At 38.6% G+C, this 25017-nt stretch overlaps 1 protein-coding gene and 1 pseudogene across 1 annotated transcript; one reads left to right on the top strand and one right to left on the bottom strand.

Moving 5' to 3' along the window:
• Positions 1-8049: 8049 nt before the first annotated feature.
• On the top strand, positions 8050-8942 carry LOC116759347 (annotated as a pseudogene).
• Positions 8943-16122: 7180 nt separating this feature from the next.
• Positions 16123-23991, bottom strand: CAV2 (caveolin 2). Its single transcript, XM_032643009.1, has 3 exons — positions 23349-23991; positions 22824-23011; positions 16123-18380 (listed from the first exon to the last, which is right to left on the bottom strand). The coding sequence occupies exons 1-3, from the start codon at positions 23496-23498 to the stop codon at positions 18230-18232; spliced, it is 489 nt and encodes a 162-aa protein (XP_032498900.1). The 5' UTR covers positions 23499-23991; the 3' UTR covers positions 16123-18229.
• Positions 23992-25017: the final 1026 nt, after the last annotated feature.

The following is a 25017-nucleotide window of genomic DNA, read 5'->3' on the forward strand; positions in this document are numbered from 1 at the left end:
TCTGAAAGAATTCTGCCCTGTTCTAAGCCTTTTCTTCTCATCGCCCACGTTCCATCGCTGCTTAAGACACAACTATCTCCCTGTTTCATAGAGGAAGGGATGAAAAATGACCCGGAACCTTTAGGTGCATTTCACATCTAAACACAAGGAAGGAATCTGTGTGGGTGCGTGTGTGGTGTGCTTTTGGTGACACTGGTTTACATCTAGTCTGTGTGGATGGAAACTTGGAGAAGCAGGCATGCAGAATTTAACGTTTACCAACCACTTCTGAAATGTCTCTCAAATGCTTTGAAATAAGAAATAAAAATGTTTAACTCTTCTATTAATTTATTAATTTTTTCCCCCTGGAACAAAGGAAACAGGTGATGCCATATTTACAAAATACATAAAATATTTACAATTGTACAAATATTTAATTGGAGTTTCAAGTTTACCAGAGAAGATTCTTTTTTTTTTTTTAAGTGCTTGGCTGTGAGTTAGAGGAAGCTTAGTTTTTCTAGTAATTGATTAGAATTTTTAAAAAAGTTGTTAGCAATGAAAATATTTTATCTGTTCCTAAATCGGGGTTTTCTTTACCTTATTATAAAGTGGCACAAGATGAATTGAGCAATAATCAGTCATTTTACTTTGGGGCAATAGTAAGGAGATTCACTATCCTAAAACGGAAAGGACATTTTGCATTACGTTCCACGTGCAGTCGAAAGTCAAATTATGATTTGAAATGAAAAAGCTGGGACTATACCTGAAAGGGCACAGGATACATTAAAAATACTGGCAGTCTAGAAGAGGGAAAATGGGGATGGACACAGAAGGAGGAGGAGAAAGGGAATTAGAGGATGGAACTCCTAGAGTTGATTATCAAGGTGGAGAGAAGGCATAAACATATAAAAGAGAATGACAAAGCACAGGTTTTTGTTATTGTTGATAGCAGAAAGGCAATACAGTTTTTGGAGAAAAGATCAATTTCAACTAGATGGCAGAGAAAATATCACAAATGTTGGCATGACTTTAATTATGCTGACTAGTCATCATTAGAATACTAAAGATCTTCCCAAAGTTGGGTTTTCTTAATTTTACTTCTGCCAAATTGCATTTCTAAATGCTTTGAACAGATTACATGTTAACAAACATGATATTCTAGAAAAGGGAGGTGTCAGGCTCAGTGTGTTTTGTAGTGCCTAGTCTACCTCTAATGATTGCGAAAAGATTGCTATTCCTCTAACTCCTCCTTCATAAAAATGTTGGCTGCAAAGCAGTTGAGTTTTGTTCTATGGAAAAATGTGGAAGCTGTTTCCCATCTTTTGTTATTCAGTCTTCAGCTGCAGTGAGTAATCTTGACTGTGAAAAAAGTCAACAGGAACAGGGAGAGAGCATGTCCTGCATTCCAGCAAGGAATGGACTTTGTGGGGAGGCCTGTGAGTGAATGCTTAACTAGCACTCAAAGGAGGGAAAGCAGCCTCCCTGGGGAAGTCCACCCCAAAGTCAGCACAGCACATGGAATCATAATGATCAGTGAAGCGTTGTCAATGCCAAAGTGAATTCCTAATGAGAAGAAAAACCACAAACTCTTCATTAACCTGCCCCAACAAGAAGCTGGCACCAAAGAGAAACAGATCATATTCTGGTTATAATAGCTGATTGGGATAATTGGCTCCATCCAACTTCATGAGATACAAAGAAAAGATGAAGTAGAACACTGTTAGCAGAGATTTGAAATGAATAGATGATGTAAAAAGATATATATATTTTTTGATACCCACAGATATAACTTTAGGCTTAGAGGCAAGTTAATAACTTCTCCAAATCATTTACTAAAAAAAAAAAAAAAGGGTAAATGGCAACTCATTTGCCCTCTACGTTTTTTATTTTAGGAAGCAGCCTTAAAGGTCAGCTCATGCATTATATGTTACTATATAGAGAGCTGAAAGGACACAGGTCATCAAACCAGCCGTCTTCGAAATAAGGAAACTGAAGTTTAAATACATGATAATGATGTTCTTAAGGAGTTTTGTGGGGCAATGAAACATTTTAAAATTTATAAATAACTATAGCACCTGTTAACAACTTGCGGGGCGTGGGATTCTTAAGTAGTGTAATGAGGACGGCTGTGGCAATACTATGACGTTTGTTGCCTTTCGTGTTCTCTCATCTCTTTCTCTAGGCTCCCTAACCCCTGAGCACAGCTTCCTCTTCCCATCCCTTCCACCCTAGGTCCTCTTCATACTCTCAGCTGGCTTCATCTCATTCCCACTCCAGGATTAGGAGTCTAAGGTTTGACTGCTTATAATGATATGAAGGTTTAAAAAAGCAGTCATCTTTCCAAGATTTCTCAACACTCAGAAGCTTGATACTGCCCAAATGTGCCTTTGTTGATGAGTTCAAAAAAGTGAGTGTAGCTTAGATTATAATAAGAATTATCACTAGGTGTGATATAAAAACAATTTAATAACTAGTATGGCAGAGCCACCAAGCAGTCATTCTAGGCTTGAGTCACAGCACTGGAGCTGTGCCTTAGTGTCCTGCCAGCTAGCTGCTGGCTTATTGGGAGTTGGGGGCCCTTGGGAGAAGGACAGGAGGGGAGGGAGTACATTTTAGAGCAGTGACTATTTATACACAAGTACATAAATGGCAATATTTTTACAATCTGTGTTTCAGCTGAGTATTTACCCTGTTTTCACCATCACCACCTCTCATACCTCCCCCTATTCACCCCCATACCCCAGATCCCATTCAGGCCTTCTTCCCATACCTGCCATACCTTCTTCCATACCTTCCATTTTATACATGGAAAGAAATGGCTTTCTAGAAGAAGACTTTGCCTCATCACCCAGTCCCTTCCTATCCCTGTTCTGGTTTGAAGGCCTCACTGGAATCTTCCTCAGTTTGAGGAATTCATTGGTCTTTACATTTTGACTCTCTTAAATGATTTTTTTCTATTTATTTTCTTAAAAAAAAAAAGGACAACTATTTCTACATCTTAAAAATCTGATCAAGATGGCTGAAAAAGTATTCTTTTTATACTGTTTCTTTAAATTAGCTTTACTTTCTTTATTTGTAAAATGAAAAATATAATTGACGTCTACCCAAGAGGGGTGCTATGAACATTCAATGAAGTGATGCATTTAAACCACTGAGGATACTGCCTAAATCAAAACAGATGCTAGGGTTAAGGAGACAAATTTCAGTCCACAGATTCAGGATTGAAATAAGTGTATTTTCTTTTATAGTATTTTTATTGTAAAATAGTTCAACCATCTAAGATATACCAAATAGTGTAATGAACACTCACCATAAGCCTGATCAAATACTTTTGTTTTGCCTGGTTTGCTTCAGATTTTTCAAGTGGAAAACATAGATATTATTCTGGTCTCCTGTGAGGTATAACTTTCTCTTTTATTAATAACTGAACTTAATTTCTTTTACAAACCCCCATTCCTTCAGGTGGCAGAACCTTCACCTCAATCAAGTCCTAGTTTCTTCCATTTTGTTAAGGTTGTATTGCATCTAAGTTGCAGGGGCTTATTGCCAAGGAGTCTCAGGGTGGGTCTGTGGAGGAGAGTCTCTTCCTTAGTTGTACATCTTGGATCTGCTGATAGGTACATATCCTGTCTGTCATTGGTCCGTTCAGGATGCTGCTATAATGTCCTCATGCTGATTCAATATGACCCTTAGGGCTAGAGACACCTTTTGCTACTTCTATCCTTTTCTTGGGGCTCTGTGCAAGTCTGATGAATCTGGGTGGGCAGGCCTGATGCAGCATCATGGAGCCTCCTATGGTAAATGTGGTGTAGAGAACAGAATAAATGCCCTACCACCATTCAGAGGAACTCTAGAGGGTTGCTATCTCTACTCAGAAGCAGGAGGCACAAGTACCTCTGCTCTCAGATCCTCTTTTATCTGGGTTCATGCTAGGGATACACATGTGACAAAAATTACTTTGTTTATTTTCCTAATTTTGTCTCCCTTGAGCAGGAAGTCTTGCTCATATATCACTCAATTTCTTTAATGCCCTGAATTCCCCCAGGACCAAGGCTTTTGGAATCAAGAGAAGCCTTATCTCTGCTTTTTCGTTGTAATAATCCTTCCCTAGGTATGGTGGGAGGTGAGGTAGGGGAAGGCTCCATGGGCATCCAGAAAAGAACATCAGTAAACATTTCAAAAGTGTCATCATTCACTAGTTTTCCTCTTTCCCTTGGAGGGGGAATTAGATGAAGCTAGTCAAAAGGTACAAACTCCCAGTTATAAGAGTAATAGAGATGTAATGTGAGAGTGATAAACATAATTAACGCTGCTGTATGTTATATATGAAAATTGTTAAAAGAGTAAATCTTGAGTTCTCATCACAAGGAAAAACCTTTTTTTCCTATTTAATTTTATATATATAGTAAATGATGAATGTTCACTGAACTTATTGGGATAATCATTTCATGATGTATATATCATCATGCTATATACCTTAAACTTATGTAGTGCTGCGTATCGATTATATCTCAATAAACTGGAAGAAAACATAATCCTGGTAAGATTTTGCTGGTGACATATAAGATCTATCTGGTCTTTCTGAATTATAACAAACCCTCAAATTCAAATTCCAAATATGTAACTTTAGAACTTCTGCCAACATTTATATTTCATTGATAGCCTTATATTAAGGCTTATATCCTTCTAATTAGCTCAAAATATTGATGGTGGAATAATATCTTTAGCCTTTAGCTTTTACTGTATCAGTTTACTATATAATTTTCCTGTCAAATCTTTGTTATTCAAGACCAAATCAATCTGACTGGTTATTCAGTATTATTGAAATAAGTTTAATTCTTGGGAAAAGTTTTGAGTAGGAAATCTTGTGTAGAAAAGTACAATTCTTGTCTGTGTCCTAAGTAAAACTGGTGAAAATATAGTTGTAAGTACTAAATCAGTACAGATGACTATGTCTGAATTCACAACAGCTAATTAAAAGCAAAAGATTCAGTGAACTGGTTCTTTCTTTGTCATCATATATCTAACACATATTTTAAAATTGAATTTTAGGGTGTATCAATTATTGCTACAATAATTCAGCACAAATAAAGTACTACAAAGCTCAGTGGTTCTAAAGAACAACCATTTATTTTCACAGATTCATGTGTTGGCTTGGCTGGGGCTCAGCTGGTCTAGGCTGGGATGGCTGGGGCAGCTCTGCTTCCCATGGCAGGCCTGTGCTGGCTCTGCTCCATATGTCTCTCACCCTCCTTGGACCAGCAAGCTAGTTAGGGCAGGTTCTTCTCATGCTCCAAGGAGCAGCAGAGGCACAAGAGACAAGATAAAATGTGCAAGACTTCTAGAAGCCTACACTTGGAAATGACATACTGACACTTCTGTCCTGTTCTGTTGGCCAAGGCAAGTCATATGACTCAGCCCAAAGTCAAGGGACTGACAAGTAAATCCCACCAAGATGAGGCCAAGGTGAGGGTGTGAATGCAGCAAGATGTGAGAAGCCCAAATCTACATCACCTGTGTGTGGTCTTCAGCGACTGGTTTCAATTTTTCAAGTTTTAATCTAATTTCTGTGATATACCCTTTGCTATCTTTTATTTCATTCTCAGAAAGCTTTACATATGTTTTAAAAATCTTTGTATTAAACAGTTGGTAACAACAATAACTAAATCTCTTAATCTTACAGTAAATGCAAATTTTCTATATGAGGATTCTCAAATACAATGCTTGACAGATGGCCTCAGATCAAGGGGCCCAGCAGGTCACAAAATAAGTTCTCTTGGCTTTAAGCAGAATATGATTTTCAAAGCAGCTGAGAATCTACCTTACTTTCAAAAATTAGGCCATCTTATTGTCATCGTCATTATTATTGTTCCGGATTTAGAACTCAATATGATGAAACTTGTGATTTTTCCTTGAAAATGCAGCGAAATTTTGTCTCTAAGAGTAGGTATTCAAAATTTACAGACTTCCTTTTTCTTTTATATGTAAATTTTCCTTGAGTTTTTCCCCCATAAATTACATTAAAAACAAAATCATAATACAATCTGATTTGTCAGCATACAAGTAAATCTAAATATTGAGAAAATGCTAAATGTAAGCAAACACAAATCACATTGAGTTCTTTCTTATTTGTGCTAAAATTCCAGGTTCAGTTCATCATTTCATCATGATAGCAGTGCTCTACCTACCTTGACTATTTTAATAACTGGATAATAGCCCTACCAAAATAATTGTTCCAACATTTATTAAAGAGAGGAAGTCTTAGTCCAAACACTGATATAATCAAGGAATAATATGTTCAGAAAACGTGAAAAGAGAGGTAAAAATATCAATATTTGGCTCATTTTGTTTTTTACCTAGGTAGATTTATATAAATAATAAAAGTAATGCTAATTACAGTCCTAACTAATCCAAGATTGAAAATGTTTAATATGAGGCTCGGACATAGCAATTTTTCAGAAAAATTGGTGTCAAGTGGTGAGCCAGATTACTACATTACATCTAGTTGAGAGAAGTAGAATTTTAGATATGTGGACGATGACTACATTTCCTCCTATTCAAGTGAAACAAAATTCTGATCACCCTTTATAAATATGGAAACTCCATAAATCTTATTCAAAGTGTGACTAACACTCAGCAAACCTAATAGGACAACAAAATGTAATATAATATATATCTGAGATAAATGGCATTTTATAGTATACTAGTAGAGTGTTTGAACAGCCTACAAGTAAATCTAAATTTAGAACATCACATATTTTAACAAATAACTAATTTAAAAATTCTATTTTAATGAAGTGATAAAGAATAAAAATGGTAGTAGTCCCTGAATACTACCGTGAAATTATAAGGAGATATACACTGTAAAACTTTCATATTTTTCTTAAGTTAATGTAAATATTTGGGAGGAGTCCTTTACAAAAGCCCTTTGTTTTGTAACCAACCCATCTGGCTTTGTCAGTGCTTCATTATTTAACAAAGGAAACTCTCTTTCCTTTTGGCCCTTTCCCTAGTAAATAAACTATTTACCAGGAGTTGCTTTTACCTGGGGGAAATTTATGTCTACAGCCACTCCCTTTGAGGCAACAATGCTTAATCATAAAATATTTCACTCTTCAAAAAGTATACATCAGTTCATATTGACCATTTATTAAGTGGTCTGGTCTTTATAGAGAACTTTACTTTCTTATAGTTATATATTGAGTATATTGAAGGCTTTTTTTTTTTTTTAACCAATTCCAGGGAAAATTTTGGTAACATCGGCTTTTGTACATACTGGAGGATGGGTTTAATTCGGCACTGCTGGCTTTGCTGTCAATCAGTTCGACTTACTTCAGAGGGAATGTGAATGTGTTTTAAACCTAGTGTTGGGGATTATAGTTATGGGACAGACTGTAGAATCTTTCTTTTCTTTTTTGATTGTGTTGGGTCTTCGTTACCGTGCACGGGCTTCTCATTGCGGTGGCTTCTCTTGCTGAGGAGCACGGGCTCTAGGCCCGGGGGCTTCAGTAGCTGTGGCTCTGGGGCATGTGGGATCTTCCCAGACAGGGCTCGAACCAGTGTCCCCTGAATTGGCAGGCAGATTCTTAACCACTGTGCCACCAGGTAAGCCCTAGAATCTTTTCAGAGGGTCAAATAATCTCTCTTTCAGTTTCTTCTTTTCTCTGTCTTTAGCTACTTCATCTTCATCTCTCTCCATGTCTTACTCAAGCTAATTACTAGGGCCTTGCTACCCAAAGGGACCTGCAGCCTCACCAGCAGCATCAGCTGGGAGCTTGTTATAAACCAGAATCTCAGGTCCAATCCCAGATTTATTGAATCAGAATATGCATTTTAACAAGATCGCCAGGTTATTGGTATGCACATTAAACTTTGAAAAGCAGCATTCTAGGGGAAACTTGAAAATGCTTATTCTCTGAAGGTGTTAGGGAGGTGTTAGGCAGAAGCTGGGCAGGGAGTGAGTGTGCACACACGAGGGTGGGCCAGTGAACCCCGTGGCCCTGGCACATGATCCCAGACCGGCTCCGTTGCTTGGTGGCTCAGTCTGTATGTCCCTCAGTGGGTGCCATCATGGCGGATGCTACCAGTCAGGTGCTCCTGGGCTCTCGTCTCACCATCCTGTCCCAGACACTCTTGTATGTGAAGGTGGGATATGAGCCTCTTCCTCCAACAGTTGGACGAAATATTTTGGGGCGGCAAGTATGTCAGCTTCCTGGTCTTTTTTGTTAGGCTCAGCACATTGCAAACAGCCATGGAAAGTGTGGGTTGTGCACAGGCTTAACTCCAAGACTGTGTTCAGGGGTCCTTGGAACTGTGGTCCATGGTAAAGTTTTACAACATTACCAGTAGTGTGACAAGGTTGAGGAGTCATGATTTGGAAATGTACAGAAAGAAGTTTCATCTTTGACCGAGTTATTAAGGAGACTACTGGAGAGATGATGGCTTCTGCTGCTGCTACTCTCATCACTCATCGCTTTCACGTGAGCACCCTGAGATCTATGGTACAATTCATTGGCAGAGAATCCAAGTACCATGCACTTTGTGACTCCATAGTAACTATCTATCAGGAAGAGGACATACTAGGATTTTTGTGGGTGTTAGTCCTCGCCTCCTAGGTAACATCATTTCTTTGTGGCTCTGTAACTCAGTGGCCTACCTCATCAATGTCCTTGCACCAAACGGTGGGGTTTCCCCTATGAATGAAATGAGTTATTCCCTAGCTGTCACAGGATTTTTTTGCCAGTGTGTTGACCTATCCCTTTGTGCTTGTCTCTAATCTTATGGCTGTCAACAGCTGTGGGCTTGCTGATGGATACCCTCCTTACTCCCCAATATATACTTCTTGGATAGGTGGCTGGTGCCTGCTACAAAAAGAGGGAAATATGAGCCGAGGAAATAGCTTGTTTTTCCAGAAGGTCCCCATTAGGAAGACTTATTGTTGTGACCTGAGAATGTCAGTTTGAAGATGTGGGACAGGGACAGTGACATTTCTGTAGTCCCATATACACAGAATTATGGGAGAGAGTGTTGGTTTCTATACAATGTGGAATGCTTTTTATTAAATAATCATTCAGTCTTGGGAAAATGAAAAAAAAGGCAGAAGTTATGTCAGCAAATAAACTAAAAAATAAAACAAAACAAAAAATCCTCATATATAAGAACCACGGATGAAGAAAAACCTCCACAAATACATGCATAACAGAGCTTGTACATCATCATAGGAAGAGCAGTAGTAAGGCAGCCTGGATGACTTACAGGGAATCCCAACTCCAAAAAGGAAGTAACATACTATTAAAGAAATATTTGAAGGAAATTGAAGGAAGCATCATTTAAGGGGAAACCCTACAGGCTAAGTTGTCCAAGTTGCTTTACAGGGAACTGGCAGTTCTTTCCATTTCTATAAACTGAAGTCTTCTTGGGATGTGAAATCAAGAATTACAAACTGGACAGCAGCCAGGATGGGTTTTTGTTGTTGGTGGTGGTTTCTTTTTTTGCTTTGTTTGTTTGCTACGAAAGGAGTTGAGCTGTATTAAATTCTCCCATTAGCCACACCCAAAACGTGTTGGCTGTGGCAAGAGCTGAGGCAGCACTGGCCTTAGCGAGGGCTTCAAAGTAGTCCAAACCCACCCTGCACTAGAAGTGTGTCATGCTGGGCCAACTTGATTGACGATTTTAAGACTGGGAGGATTTTCCTTTCCAATTCTGAATATTTCTTCAACTCTAAGAATCATGAAATCATGGAAATCTTTACATGAATCCCTAGTTCATCATGCAGCATAGAGACTGCCTGCATCTGATCTGTCTCATCATTCCAAAAGTTCTAACATGAAAAGTAGTTTATGATCTTTTTTGCCATTTCCTCTTGTTCAATATATTTAGGATCACAATTCTTTTTGCGTGTGCCTACTCTAATAATATTATCACTTAAGATGACCCCACTTAGTCTTTCTCTCTCTCAGAAAAAAAATAGCTTTAATAAAATCGTTCTTTGTACAATATTTTTCATCTTTTATGTGGCCCTTTATTCACCTTTAGAATAAATAATATCAACAACTCTGGCTCTTTTTCAGGGGTCTATTTTCAAATTTATAATCATCATAAGATCTTCCTCTTGTCTAAATAAAATGTACATAAATAATTCAGTTGATTGCTCACTTGTTTTTTCTATACGATAAAAAAGTTTTTTTGATGTTTTATTTCCAATGCTTTGATCATGGCCCTCCCTCACCCCTTCCGCCCTCTTCATGGCCCCTGCACACGGAGGCTACCATGAAATTGATCGAATATGCTAGATACTCTGTGGCGATTTCATTTAGTTTATATTACCTAACCCTAAATAATGTGTGCTGTTTCTGTGACTGCCTCAACACAGTCATATCTAAACTGGGAAGGAAGGCTTGCTTGTATCTTATGCTTTTTATATATTCCAGTGTGATGACTTCTCATTTTCCATATGGCTCCCTATTATGATATTGACTAGTTTACCACGACTGCTTCGTGAGAATATATGTATGTAAAAAATGTTTGTTTTTGCAGACATGTTCATTTGGTGATTTCTTTATTTTGGTGCACTATTTGCAAAGTTTCAGTCAGAAAGAATATTAAACTTTGTTAGATCATTTAAGACAGAGTTCTAAAGAAATCAAGATCATGTGTAATCCACTGAGTTTTTCTTTGTCTCATAGCAAAACATTGTAAGCCTTCACCCTTCAAAGCCATCTAAAATATTCAGTTCATTGGACTGGATGAGAGCAGAGAGGAGGAGAAAGAGGGAGGGAAGAGCAGAAGAGTGAGTGGATCTCTGCTAGCCATTGCCAATCGTGGGAAATATAAACACCATGCCCTATGATAGGTGTTCAGCATAACTGTTATTGCAAAGCACAGACAGCATTACTATATTAAAGTGAATGAAAAATTAGGGGAAAATGAGTGTGGGGATCACAATACTAGTTATCACTGTAGAAAAATGTTTGTTAAAATTTTATGTGTGCAAAATGGAATACTATAATGTTGTTCTATAATACCACCTAATATCTTAGTAAAAATTACATATATACGTAACTTTTACTGATATACATATATACACATGAATGCTGATAATGTGTGGAGACATATACACTGCTATTGCAATTGTAAATTGTACAAGCCTATTGAAAAGCAGTATGACAATATACAACCAAGCCATTAATATGATTGTATACGCCAATCTGGTTTTTTTGTTTTTAAAATTTCTCGTGAGCAAATTATCCTATTGGAGGAAAATAAAATTATATATGGTTTTCCCTAGAATTTTCAAGGTAAAATAAATGACAGTAGGATTGGATAACATACTAAAAGCTGTACAAACTGATAAGAAATTTCCAACCAAATGAAGATATGAAGTATGGCCCCTATCTCGAAAGGTATATGCTTAGCCTAACGAGAAATTATTACTGTAATTATTAAGATTTTACATGTCTAGGTGTTTAGTATTGAGGAGAAAGATCATCATTGTGTTTCTGATACATAATAAGAAAGTTTTTGTTAAAGGTAGTACAATTTTATGAAATTTACAAAACATGGGAATAATAGCATGTGAAAGATAGTTTTCTTTTTAAAAAATTTTTTTAAGATTTTTTTTTGATGTGGATCATTTTTAAAGTCTTTATTTGAATTTGTTACAATATTGCTTCTGTTTTATGTCTTGTTTTTTTGGCCCTGGGGCATGTGAAATTTTAGCTCCCTGACCAGGGATAGAACCCGCACCCCCTGCATTGGAAGGCGAAGTCTTAACCACTGGACTGCCAGGGAAGTCCCTGAAAGATATTTTTCTGACATTAGCTGAAGTGTTAGGACCTAGGGCACAGATCATACAGGGAAGGAAATGGTGTGCTCAGGAAAGTAGAGAATAGGGCTAGGGGAGGGCTCAGGGATCAGAAGGGGGCAGAGTGAGGAAGGTACAGGGAGCCCAGATACCAGGTTGTAGGGAGCTCCCACCACTGAGGACTTTGTACTGACTCCATTTATGGGAGAAAGGAAAGAAAAAAGGTGCTTCTCATAGCAGGAAAGGTGACATGACTGAACAATGAATAAAAAAGAAGATTTTGGTCGGAAGGCAGAATTAGTCATTAGAATAGCCATACCCACATCCTAGAAATAGCCGATAATCTCTGTAGTGATTAAGAGCCTGAACTCTGGTGTCAGACTTCTCTTGGCTCAGATCTTGACTCCCATGTGATCTTGGGAAAATTCTTCAACTTAAGGACATCAGTTTTCTCATCGGAAAAACAATAATAGAACCCACATCATAGAGTTATTGTGCAAATTAAATAAATGCCCAGCAAGTAATAAATGCTTAACAAATGGAAATGTTATTATTTGTACCAGAGATCAGGATTCTCCCACTGTTGTAATGCATGAAGGATTCCAACTGGTGTCCTCCTCAGTAAAAGAAACATGTTATCTTTGCCACTTGCCTCCCTGGGAAATGCTGTGTTTATCCCTGCAACTTTCCAAATGACTCCTTGTTTCACTGTCCCAGTTAGCTGAGCCAGCACTTGGCTGGAACTGGTGTGCCATTCAGTTAGAGAGGCAGATCCTGCCTCCTGCCCTTCTCTCCCCTTTTGTTACTGGTAGGTGCTCGATGACAAGCTACTCAGAGGCAGGGAGAGAAAAGAATGTTCCAAAGATGACCTGTAGCTCCTATCTCTTCCTGATCCATTTATGTCTGAGAGAAATATTTGCCCTTGGTTATGTGCTCTTTCCCACTCTGAGTCATGTCTCTTCCTTTCTTTCATCATTCTCCACCCCTACCTTTTCCTATAATGGCAAAACAACTTCTCCAGCTGTGCAGCCAAGCTGAATGACCTGACACGTCCAAGTGCAGGCAGATAGGTGTCTGTCCTATTTTTGGATAATTGTTGAAGTGGTGTCCTCTGATTTCTCTGACTGCTGCATGGTCTTCTTTCTTTGCCACAGATACACGGCAACAGTCAACAGCACAGAGAGGTGAGGTGGAAGAGAGACAGATGGTCACAAGTTGTAGTACAGTTTTCATTTTAACTTTTGCTCTTCTGCTATTGTCTTTAGGGCACAGGGTTCTAGGAGAGCCCTCATGCCCCCTCCCAAGGCCCTTTTCATTTAACAAGACATAAGGAACTTTCCTTTATGGTCTTAGCTGACTTCAACTCCTTCCACCCTGTTCAGTTTCTATTGACCCCTTCGCTAGGGGTTTGAACAGAGGTGTCCAAAAGCAAAACTGTGAAGGGTAAAGATTGTGTCATTGGAGCCTCCTGTTCTCCCTTTTCTGTCTTGACTTTCACTTTGGTGGCGTGTCTTTTAATCAGTGTAAGATGCTCTCAGGTGGCGCTCCACTCAAGGCCCTCATGCTAGGGCCCCTTATATAGTTTTCAGCATCCCCTTCTCAGATCATCCATTCACAGTGAAGTAATGGATGTCTACTAATAGACTGAAATGTTACCTCACCCAAAGGTATCATTCATTTAAACAAGCATCAAGGTGTAAGGCTCCAGTGGTAGCAGTTCAGATATAGTCCGAAGAAAGAAGCTGAAGTGTGGGTGCAAAAATGGTTTTAAAATATAACAGGGTGCCTTCTTTTGTTCATTTGGCGGTAAACAGGGAGAAGAAATTGGGAAGATTAGGTATGGAAGCCGAAATTATTTTTATTCCTAAAAAATATAACCTAGATATCCAGTATATCCTTATCTTCTGCTCCCTCCTCCTTCAATTCCTTCTCTTGTCCTCTCTACATACACATATACCGTGAAGGAAGGAAATATACCAAATCCTGATTTATGATAAGTTGCATTAGTGGTGCAACATTTTCATTGCAACATTACCTACTTTTTTTTTAATCTGAAAGTAATATGTAATCTTGTAAAAATTCTTTAAGCTCTTGTTATCTTAAGTAAACATTCAAAAATGATGAAATTGCAAGCTAAAGAAACTGAGCCATTATTTATGTGACTTCTCCACTATGCTATTTAATTTGTCCTGGATTCAAATGAGACAGTGTATGGGACTGTGTTTTCTAAAATGTAAAACTCGATAAAAACAATGTTTTAGTATAAATTTCAAAATGGGAAATAGGATAGTAAAAGAAATAGCAACATTCTAAAATGCCAGAGAGAATGTTTCCAAACCAGTTTTAAGTACTAGCATTTCCTACCCCTGAAGCCGTGAAAATAAATTTCAGGCAAGAAAATTGAGAGTAAAGATAGGCATTACCCCAAAAGATGAAATATACTTGATATGCTTTACATACATTTTCATTTTCCCAACTTAATGATTCATGAGTGGGAAAATCTTATTAGGATCAGTACTTTTCAAACCCCTCATGCAAATGAAGAAAATTATGATGTCAAAATATGATTCCCACTCCAGCTCTGCAATCATCCTAAATTTTCTTCAATTATTTATTCATGTAGTTGTTCATTTAGAAAATACTGATTGACCTCACTAAGTGCTTGGCACCATTTTAGAACCCCAGGAAACAAAGATGAAGTCATATTTTTGGTTCTCAAAGACCTAACCAGCCGTCTAGTGGGGTTATTTAACAGGGTTAGTTTTACCATGTGGTAAGTGATAATAGGGGTTTGTACAAGATTTTATATGAAGACATAGAAGAAGCACTTAATGTGGCGGAGTTCTGGAAACAGGAAGGGTTAGACAGGCTATGGGGGGAAGAGTGATGCTGCCATGGACAGGAGAGGGCTGGGCACTTCAGTGAGGGCTGCAGAAGAGAGTTGCTGAAGACAACAGTGGGTTGATAGGGAAGGCCTTGTGAACACTGCTCAAGAGTTTGGATTTTATTCTAAGGGCAATGGCATATAATTGATAGTTTAAGCAGGGGAATGACATGGAGTCTTCATGAGATCACTTCTTTTTTGAAGGGGAAGATGGATTGGAAAAGATGATATTGAAGCTGGGAGTGAGACCAGTTAAGAGGCTGTGGCAACTAGGCAGGCAAAAGATGAAGATGGCCGTGATTATGGTGGTATAGCAGTGATTTGGGTAGAAAAATCTATAAATAAAATAAATTGTAATTAATTTAAAATACAGAGTAACATATTATTGGGGAGAAACTGTCACAATAATAAAGACTTAGAATTGTTGTAAATCTAGGAATCCCTGTCATGAAGAATCAAAGCCGCATACAGTCTCATAATCAACAGAACTGTGAAAAGTGAATGCATTAATTCCTGTGTTTATGCATGCCAGTCCTTTAATTGATAGAAAATTCATGATTTTAAAAAATGCCTTTAAAAAAATTCCTGGACTGAACAGCAAGATTGCATATACATGCATATACATAGCCAAGTCTTCATTCTACAGAAGTCACAGGAAACAATGAGATGGGATGCTCCTAAGAGATCCTTGAGTCTAATCCTCTCATTAAAGATAAGAAAACTGAGACCTTGAGATTAAACCATTTGCAGGAGGTGACACACCTCAGTAATGGCAGTGCTGAGACAGGAATCCAGATGCCTGACCTGGAGGGCAGGGCTCTTTTCACTAAACTCCAACAGCTTCCCAAGAAAGGCATTTAAATAAATTCATGGGATGTAGACAACTATTGAAAAGAGGGACTTTTAAGTTCTTCGCAACTTTAAAGAGCACTTTAAAAAGCTAAACGCATGTTTTATTATTGGAGATTGGTCATTTTTCCAGATTAACTCACAACAAGAAAATCTATGCCAATATCAGCAACTACTTTTCACATATTGACTTTCCAAAAATAATTTTGGACTCTGGTCTGGCTTCATGGTACTGGTATCCAAGAACATATGATTTATATTGTTTTATTTTCTTATTTAAAAAATTGAAAACAGAAATATGAGTTTATTTAGCATTAGCAAGATACTTTATTTCATGAAGAATATGAAGTATGGTTGGTTTAAGAACATGCTATTCTATCATATTCATCAAGTGATAGAAATGTTTATAGGGAACCTCTTAAATGCTGGGAAAACAAAAAAGTTAAATTACCAATCTTGTAATTTTTCACAAATACATTCCTGAATAAGCAATAACTCATGTATTTTTATATATTATGAGTTTTTTAAATAAGGAAAAATTAGTTTTAAAATGTTCTTTATTGATGAGTTTGACATGTAGTAAAAGCAATAAACACATTTTATGAGTTTTTAAAAAGTTTATTATGGATACTGGGAAAGTCCCATCATCACCCACCTCTTCCCCACCCCCAAATAAAAGAACCAACATATTTGCACATGAAACCTGGATTCACTTGGTACAAAATTTCAATCTTTGAAATAAAATAGTTAATGGCAAATCTCAATAAAAAGTTATTTTGAAAATGATCAATGTTATTCAGAAATAAGGAAATCATATAGTCTACGTTTTGCAAGTTATAGGGTTTTGTTATATGACTGTGTATATATTTTGGCTTTAAAACTTGCCAATAACTAGAAGATAGAAGCTCATGATTTATTTAAATAGATATTTTATTAATCAAATACATTTGCCCAATCAACATATCCAAATATTTTTTAAAAACATCTTAAACACAAGGCATAAAGTCATGAAACTTATTGACCTTTTTAACTAACTATATAGTAACATCTATATAGTCAAATGAGTAGTAATGCTTGAAGTTAATGATCATGAGAGTGTTTTCTAAGGATGAATGGCCTAAGGCAACTTTGAAAAATTTCTTTTGTAGCTACCTTCAAAAGGATATGAGTTTCATAATCTGATCATTCATTTGCTTTGGTCCCCAATAGTATTCCAGTACAATCATCCTGTATATTCACCAGCCTTAGAATTTGGGAAAGTAAAATTAATCTTCATTGAATGAGGAGCTGTCCTCTATGAAGATATTCAAAGGAATGTTAATCCGAGTTCTAATAGTAATTCTGAAATTTGAGCATTTATACACTTTTAAGATATGCAAATTATAGTTAACCACTCACATCAGAGACATCTTTTGTACATGCCTATCATTTTGCAATAGAGATTTTTAAAACAACAGTGACTCATAACACTGAAATAGGACTCTACAGTTCAAAAATAATAAGAATAATTTTATACTGTGTAACAAGACTCATATTAGATAACATCTTGAAAGTTTGCAGCTGTTAGTTTTTAATTTATATATACGTAGCTCAGTAGCATGGACCCAGTAAATTGACAACTCTCCTGAAATTACTACGTGAATTACTGTAGCTGAAATTGTACTTAAGTGTCAGAAATAGCCTTTATTTTAAAATGTTATTAAATAGCAGCAATATTACTTGAAGGTAAAGCGAAACATTAATAGGAATGCAGAATACAGGTTTAATTTCTAATTACAAGACAGAAAGCATCTCCTAGATGAAATATCAGTTGGGTTTGTATTAAGATCACAGCCAGATAAACATCAGCCATAAAACACTTCAGGATTTTGCTTGGAAAAGTTAGAAAGAAAAGCCTTGTATATCTCTCTTTTCCATTCTATTACCAAAGAAGATGCATATGCTTATGTAATCAAGACAGTGCAATCTCACCAGTGAAGTTCCTTGTGGAACACACATTTACTCCTCCTATATATTAGCTCAACAATATAACAAACATAATGAGTTCTTTAAAGCAATCTGATTAGAGAAACATTTACAATAAGTACAAAATATACAGTAAATTGAAACATCTTGTTAAATATGCCTGTAGGTTAACTATGCCCTATTTAAAGGAACATATTTTCATGAATCTATTTTCACATTTGTTTTATCATATTTGAGAGCCCCTATCATCACTGTATGCTTTTGTTACTGTAATTTCTAGAATCTTTGTATTATCTTATCTCTAAGTATCCCCATGACTTTACCTGCAAAGGTAATTTAAAAAGTATTACTTCCAAAGTAAAAGAAAAATAAGAAATTCCATATTTTTATGAGCAGCTGTACACAAAACTATTGTAGTGTTTGAGAGAAATGTCCCTTGATCATTATAGATTCATCATTACAAAATGTATACTTACATACTAAAGCAAGAACTGTCTGCCTTCAAAATTAAGTGTTGCCAACCTACTGAGTAATTCTGGTTATAAAGTTAGATATGAAATCCTTGGCTTTTAATATAGAAAAGCATTATTTGAAAAGATCTGAAAATAAACATTTCTACATGTGGTTGCCCATCTTAATAGCTTTCTTAATTTGAACATTTGGGGAATTAACAGAACAGTAGTGCCGTTATATTATAACAACAAAGAATTATTACAGTATCCAAATCTCTGGACCTGGGGTCCAAGTATTCAGTCATGGCTCAGCTGCAGGCTGACAGAAGAGAAGCTGCGTCCTACGCTCCTACACAATGGGGCAATGACAACATCTGTCACGCTCTTCCATATTGTCTGCACTGAAGGCAGGAGCATTAGGCAGGTCTTTACAAAAGGCATAATAATCCTGGAATGGAGGAAGAGAGATGGGTAAAGATTATTAGTGTTACCAAATAAGGCCACTGACTATTGCATATGCATGAAAAGATATAACAATGGCCCAGTTCACCTAAGCCGGATTAAGCATTTGAAACAAATGAACAGTGACCCACATCATGATAAGATGCACAGAAAATATGTTGCTTAAAAAAAATAAACAAGAATGTACATGATAAACACCAATATTCTTTCTATTGGTAGCAGGCAATCTAAAATAGTAAAGCAAAAGATAAACAAAATAGTAAATTTATTTACCTGATCTCTGCCCCTAAACATTAAACTGCCTAAATCTTCATATGTCTCTGAGGTCCTACTTCCTGGTAGCTTTTCCTGTTGTCTCATCCCACTTCCTCCCCATTGGACCAGGCTGGGTTGGATACCCCTTTTTTGTGCGTCTAAAATACTGCAACAAACTTCTTAATCCTCAAATTTACCAAAAGATATCATAATGGATGCTTACCGCTTATATTTCTGTCTTTCCTATTAGAATGTAAGCTTTTTAAGTTAGGACATCCTTTACCCTTAGTAAATGTTTGAGCTGAAGTGAATTTAGTATTCTCATATGCTTTATATTATTAATTTTCCACAGTAATTACACACACTGAAAAGGGTTGTGTAGTACAGTTAAAAGAGCCCTTCAATTATGTCAGAACTCTTAGACAAGAAAAACTAGAGTATCCTAAATTTATTTTTTCTTTATGCCTTTTCTTAAGATAACCACATATTTTCATATTCCTCAGGCTGATTAATTTCTTCTGTAGTCCTCTGAATAATGTTCTTTGTCATAGTAATGCTTTTTGGGCACAAAAGTGTTTGTGAACTCTCAGGCATTGTTGGAGGGCTTCAATAGAATTTTTATTATTACTCGGGTGGGCACAAAGAAGTAAGGTTGGTTTTCTTGGTTTACTATTAAAATGTGGCTTAAATAAAGGTCTGTTGTATTTAGCCCAAAGTAAAGAGAAGATCAGGCATTTGAGTGATTGAGATATTTTTAGAATACTGAGTTATTCATATTGACTGCCTGCATAGATTATATTTATCTTGTGTTTTGTTCCAAGTGCTAAAGACTTGAAGCAATTTTTTTAAAGAAAATTAATTACTAGGTGTTTCAGAATTACATAGTTGAACAGAAACCTGAATGATAGCAACTTTTAACTTCTTACCCCATTATGTTTCTCACTTGATATGTGGCCTTGGGCAAATCACTACAAATTAAAGTAAGAATAGGAAATCTTATAGACCAGCTATCAGGATTAACACTTACTATGCATCCCTGACAGGTCCATGTGATGCTGTCATTATAATGAATAATAAATAGAACTATTTTGAAGTCAGAATATATAATGAAACAATTATGACAAAATCTCAATTTGACTTAAGTTTAGTTTGGAAAGCTTCCTAGCCAAATTCAGTTCCCTCAGAATATAATGCACTTTCCATTCTTTCTTAGGCTGAGAAATTTTCTTTCCCCTAACTCTTTAGATCTCCATGTCCTAAGAGGGAATTAAACACAGGACAAAAGTGCAGCAAAGTTCAATTGCCCACATTTGAGGACTCAGTTCATAGGATGTGGTGAACTCATTTTAATTTTATTTTCTTCAAGTTGTTGTTCTCTCACTTTGGATCAGAGGATCCAGTGATCCACTGACAACAAACTTAAATTGTGTTCTCAACATCCCAGTTAGTTTCCTTTCTGAAACTCCAGGCAATTTGGAGTGACCCAAAACTTGGTTGGGGCTCTATGTGACCAACCAAATATTGCTTAAATAAATCTTATAATTAGCAAGATTATATATTTATCCATTGGATAATAAATCCATTAGAACTGGGACTTTTGTTTAGCTTTGTATTAACTATAGTGCCATAAGACTGCCTTGTCACAGCAATTTGCTGTGTTAAAAAGTCTTCTGGAAAATGAGACTGCTACTACTGAATTTCCATCAGTTGGACCATTTATTTGAATTGCATCCCAGCAAAAATAAAAGGTAGAGGGGTCCAAGCCACATTTCTTTGGTATGATCCACTTATGACCAATAATCTGTGGTTGCCAAATGGCATATACCTCAGTTTATGGTATGGACTCAAACCAATTCACCGGTCCCTAGTGACCTGTACTTCTGGCCTAGGATCCAGCATCACCAGACTGAGTTCTGAGTGTTTTGTTTTTGTTGTTTGTTTGTTTAAATAATCTAAAGTCAGATCCATTGTGACCATGCAGTGTGGTTCAAAGAACTTATTACTGCATATTTTCATAGCTTTGATCACCAAGAAAAAAAGTTTACTCAAATGGGTTTGCTCTTCTATAAGGCCTCTCCTTGATCTGGTCTTATTGTGTCACTAGAATGTGATCCGTTAATGATAAATCTATTTTATCAAGGTATAAACTAACTTTTAAACATTTTTGTTTTAAGTTACTCCTCTACTTGCAATCACAGCTGCCTGATGACAAATGTATGACAGTTAAATATTAATGTCCCACATGAATGTAATTTGAAAAATAAGCTATAGTTAAATAATACATTTTCTGTGGCTGAAAAAGAAGTGGTTTGATGATTCACCTCTGGAAGCACTACACAGAAAACATCTCCCATTCTCAGGAGAGCCAGGTGGAGAGAAGCATCATTTGGTTAATTGCAGTTTTACTTATATCTCTCCGCCATTTAGTAAATGGAAACCTTTTTGTTGTCAGTTATTCCACAAGTGCTTTAGGAAAGCCTAGCTTTGTTGACTGGCACTCTATGTTTCCAAATAGCTTCATAGCCAACATTTCACAATATGTTATGTGGTCACTCAGTTTTTCACATTTTGGAAAGTGAGAAAATGGACATAGAGTTTAGATGACTGGTTTTATTCAATAAGGAATCCAAAATTTTATGCACTGACTTGGGCATCTTTAAAAAAAATTCATGTGCTAATGTCAAAATATAAGCTTAACTATATACATCCTTTGTTGATCTGCTCATGTACACAGGCAAAGATTTTCATTCCTCTGGCAGTTTTTTGGCACTTTCAATATAGTTTAATTGTTTACAGTTTTTAGTGATCAAATTAAATTGATGTTTGTTGTTTATCCTTTACTTATTGGGTGAACTTCAATTTATCCTTTAAAAGCCTTTGTAGACCCTTTTCTTTTTAAAAGCCTTCCCTGTGCTTCCCTCCTCCACAGATCTAGCTGGGTTTTCCTTAGCAGCCACCTCTGTATCTAGCCAGTTGTCCTGATGTGCTGTGAGTAAGCTGAAGGCAGATCTTGCATCTTATTCATTCTGGGTCCAGTGCCAGCACAAACTAAGCACTCAATAAATTTTCTTGGTTGAACTAACTAGCTAGCTAACCGACTAAAGAAATTGATTCAGATGGTAAAGGGGAATGGAGAACAATTTCATAACTTCTAACAATGAACACAACATGTATTAGGGTGTGGCAATACCATATAAAGTGATTATGAAAGACATGGAGACATCTGGGGTTATACATTTCTGCAGGACTGCCCTAAAAGACAAGCTTGGCAATTGTTGCCATACAGGGGATAATCTGAATGTTCTTCCTCTCAGAATAAAGTGGACATTTTAAAAAACAACAATAACAAAACTTCTTGGTAAAATATGACATCTCCTTTTAAATTTTTTAATGCTTAGAAATGTTCTCTATAGCTTTATGATGCATTTTGTGTGTGAATAAAGTTACTCAAAATGTCCCAAAATGTCCAATAGGTTTCTATATTTATTTCCCCTTTTACTAGATGCCACTCCTGTTGGTGCCTCATAGGTGAGAAAGTAACTTGGAAGCCTTCTCATTTCATTATCCTGCAGTTTGAGTTTCATTCGTTTGTGCTGGGGGCCCCTTCACCTTAACTGCACACATCTTGCCTCTCCTCTGTTCTCATCCTTGCCATTTGCCAGTGACAGGATTGGAGCTGCCTCTCCATAGCACTGCTTAACCAGGTCTGACATCCCTCTGCAATGATACTGTCACTGGCATTCTGCTCAGAGATCTCTTTTGTTTTACCCCAAGCACAGGTGGTGACTGAATAAAAGGTGATGAAAGAAATAAGAGCCCTGCCCCGAACCATGGGCACAAGTCAAAACAGGGCCCTATGAGAGAAAAGCCTGTGGCTGGAAGCATGGCTTCCAGATCTCCACCTCCACAGTCAGCTGGGCTTTAGCATTCGAAGGAAGATCACACCCGTGGACAGAGGGACCTTCCTTCTTCTGTTTAAACTCCTAACCCAACCTGCAATTCTAAAGAAAGCACACTACCCTTCAACGCCTCCCAGTTTTGCTACTGCGTTCAGAGATGGTGCGCCTTCTTTCGCCTGCAAGCCGGCCTGGGAGAAGGGGAGGGCAGTGGGCAGGGGGCAAAGAACATTCCTACGTTTCAGAAAGCCGGCCCACCCCAGTGTGCCCCTTCTCACCAGATGTGCAGACAGCTGAGGATGGCAAAGAGAATTCCCGCAGCGAAAGCCAAGGGGATGGCCAGGAACACCGTCAGGAACTTGTAGATCACGTATTTGCTGATTTCAAAGAGAGCGTGGCTGCAGATCCACACTTTGTCAAAAGAGTGTGTAGACACGGGCTCTGCAATCACATCCTCGAATCCCACCTGGGAAGACAAGACTCAGGGATCCTGAACTGTCGCCCAACCTGCCTCTCCAGGATACGGGAGAGCTCGGGGTGGGAGAAGCAAGAAAGAAAGACTTGGCTGCGGTGCCCCACCTTCTCTTAGGGTCATGGTGGGCGGACAGGAATTTGGCTAAGAATTCCTGGCTACTCAGGCGGCCCCACAGAGGGAATCCGGATCCCGTACCCTGCGGCGCTGACTCAGTGGCGAGGGTGGGAGTTGGGGTCGGAGCAAGTTAGAGGGGGCACCCCCACTCCCAGGCCTTGGCGGGGGCTTGGGTCAGCCTCAGGTCCAGGGTAGGGCCCGCCCCAGGCTTCACCTTGAGATGCGAGTTGAGCCGGTGGGGATCTCGGTCGCTGCCCGGATCCACGAACTTCTCGGGGTCGGCGTAATCTATGCTGCTGTGGCGGCTGTAGGAGTCCTCGTCCATGAAGAGCTGGACATCCGCCTTCTCGGTCTCCAGCCCCATCTCAGCGCTTGGTGTGCGGCAGCTGCAGCCCGGCTGGCGCAGCGCGGCTCCCGGCCCGCGCGGCTTCCCCTTCCCGTGGCGGTCGGCCCAGCCCCGCCTCGCTTCGCCTCGCCTCTCCCAGAGCGGCCCGGACGGCGGTAGCTTCCCGAGGCCGGCTTCTGCTCCCGGGCCCGCGCGGCCCGAGTCCCGCCCCTCGGCCCGGCCAGGGGGCGGGGGCCGAACGCAGCCCGCGAGATGGCTCCCTCCCCGCGCACCCCGCCGCCCGTCCCTGGTCGGGTTCCAGTCCGGCCCAGGCCAGGAGAGGGATCAGGGGGATGTCCAACCAGGCAGATCCCGGCCCTGCCCAGGTGGGCGAAGCGTGTCTCGGGGATGAGGACCCGAATTCGGCCCTCAAGGGGCAGGAAGGCTTCTTGGGTCACATAGCACGACACCTAGAACTGGATGCGTAAGAGCCGGCAGGTTGACCCAGGGATAACGGACACACTGCAGCGAGGCAGCTTGGTGGTTAAGAGCGTGGAGGTATCGAAGATGAAGGCCTGTCTTCATCTGTAGGCTCTACCGTTTACCCTGTGTGCTCCGGAGCGAGGTACCGAGCCTCTTGGAAGCCTCCTTATAAGGAGCTGCCTCCTTGTAAAATGGGAGCAGTGGTGCCTGCTTCACAGTGTTGTCCCGTGAGAATTAAATGAATTAATTCAAGTAACCTCTTACGTGGTCCCTACACACAGTATGCTTCCAATCAACGTTGTTACTGCTGCACTGTGAGATAAGAAGCCATAACACACCTGAATGCCAGGCAACCTTGCAAGTGCCAGGAGACCCCGCAAGCGCAACAGCTCTTCAGTTATCCCAGTACCCAGAGTATGTGAGTCAGCTGGAGGCACCATGAGAATATGAAACTTGGTACATGAGCCTCCTAACCCCTATGGGTTTGCATCTTCAGACCATAAGGGGAGGTCTGATTTTTTTTTTTTTCCACTCTCTCTCTAAATTATAACTTACTTTTCCTTTGGATCAGATCCTGTTGAAAGATTTCAGGTATCTCTAAGATGCAGTCACATCTGCAACTACCTTGTAGGAACCATGTAAACAAACCCCTATCATAAAGCCACACTGCAGTAGGTGAACCAGCCTGTGAACTACTCACACAAACGCTTTCAGAAGGGAGGAGCTTGCATGTTCATAAAGGGTTTAAGGTCTGGTGGACTTACACATGGGGGAGGAAAAGCACCTAGTGAAAATTTGCTGAGAGCAAAATAATGAGTCCTAGACTTGAGGGGGTGCCTGCAGCTTGCTCAGAGCCTAAGGCAGAGTAGGCACCCCGTAGGTATTGCTGAATACAGGAACTCACTGAACATATCAAATCCCCTTGTGTGAACTAGATTTGAAGAATTACTTCTTCTGAAAGAAAAAGACTATTTTTGAAAATATACAAAAAAACAGCAGGATCCGAATTGGAAAAATACTTTGGAGCCGAAACTCAATAGTCTAATAATTAAATAAAAAGTTTACGTACTGCTAC

The sequence above is a fragment of the Phocoena sinus genome, chromosome 9 (assembly GCF_008692025.1).
Source record: "Phocoena sinus isolate mPhoSin1 chromosome 9, mPhoSin1.pri, whole genome shotgun sequence".
In the NCBI taxonomy this organism is placed as follows: Eukaryota; Metazoa; Chordata; class Mammalia; order Artiodactyla; family Phocoenidae; genus Phocoena; species Phocoena sinus.

Coding starts and splice junctions, on each gene's coding strand:
- CAV2 (XM_032643009.1), bottom strand. CDS start 23,498: ATGGGGCTGGAGACCGAGAAGGCGGATGTCCAGCTCTTCATGGACGAG. Junction 23,012..23,348: donor GGCTCAACTCGCATCTCAAG/GTGAAGCCTGGG, acceptor TTGTCTTCCCAG/GTGGGATTCGAGGATGTGAT. Junction 18,381..22,823: donor CTCAGCTGTCTGCACATCTG/GTGAGAAGGGGC, acceptor CCTCCATTCCAG/GATTATTATGCCTTTTGTAA.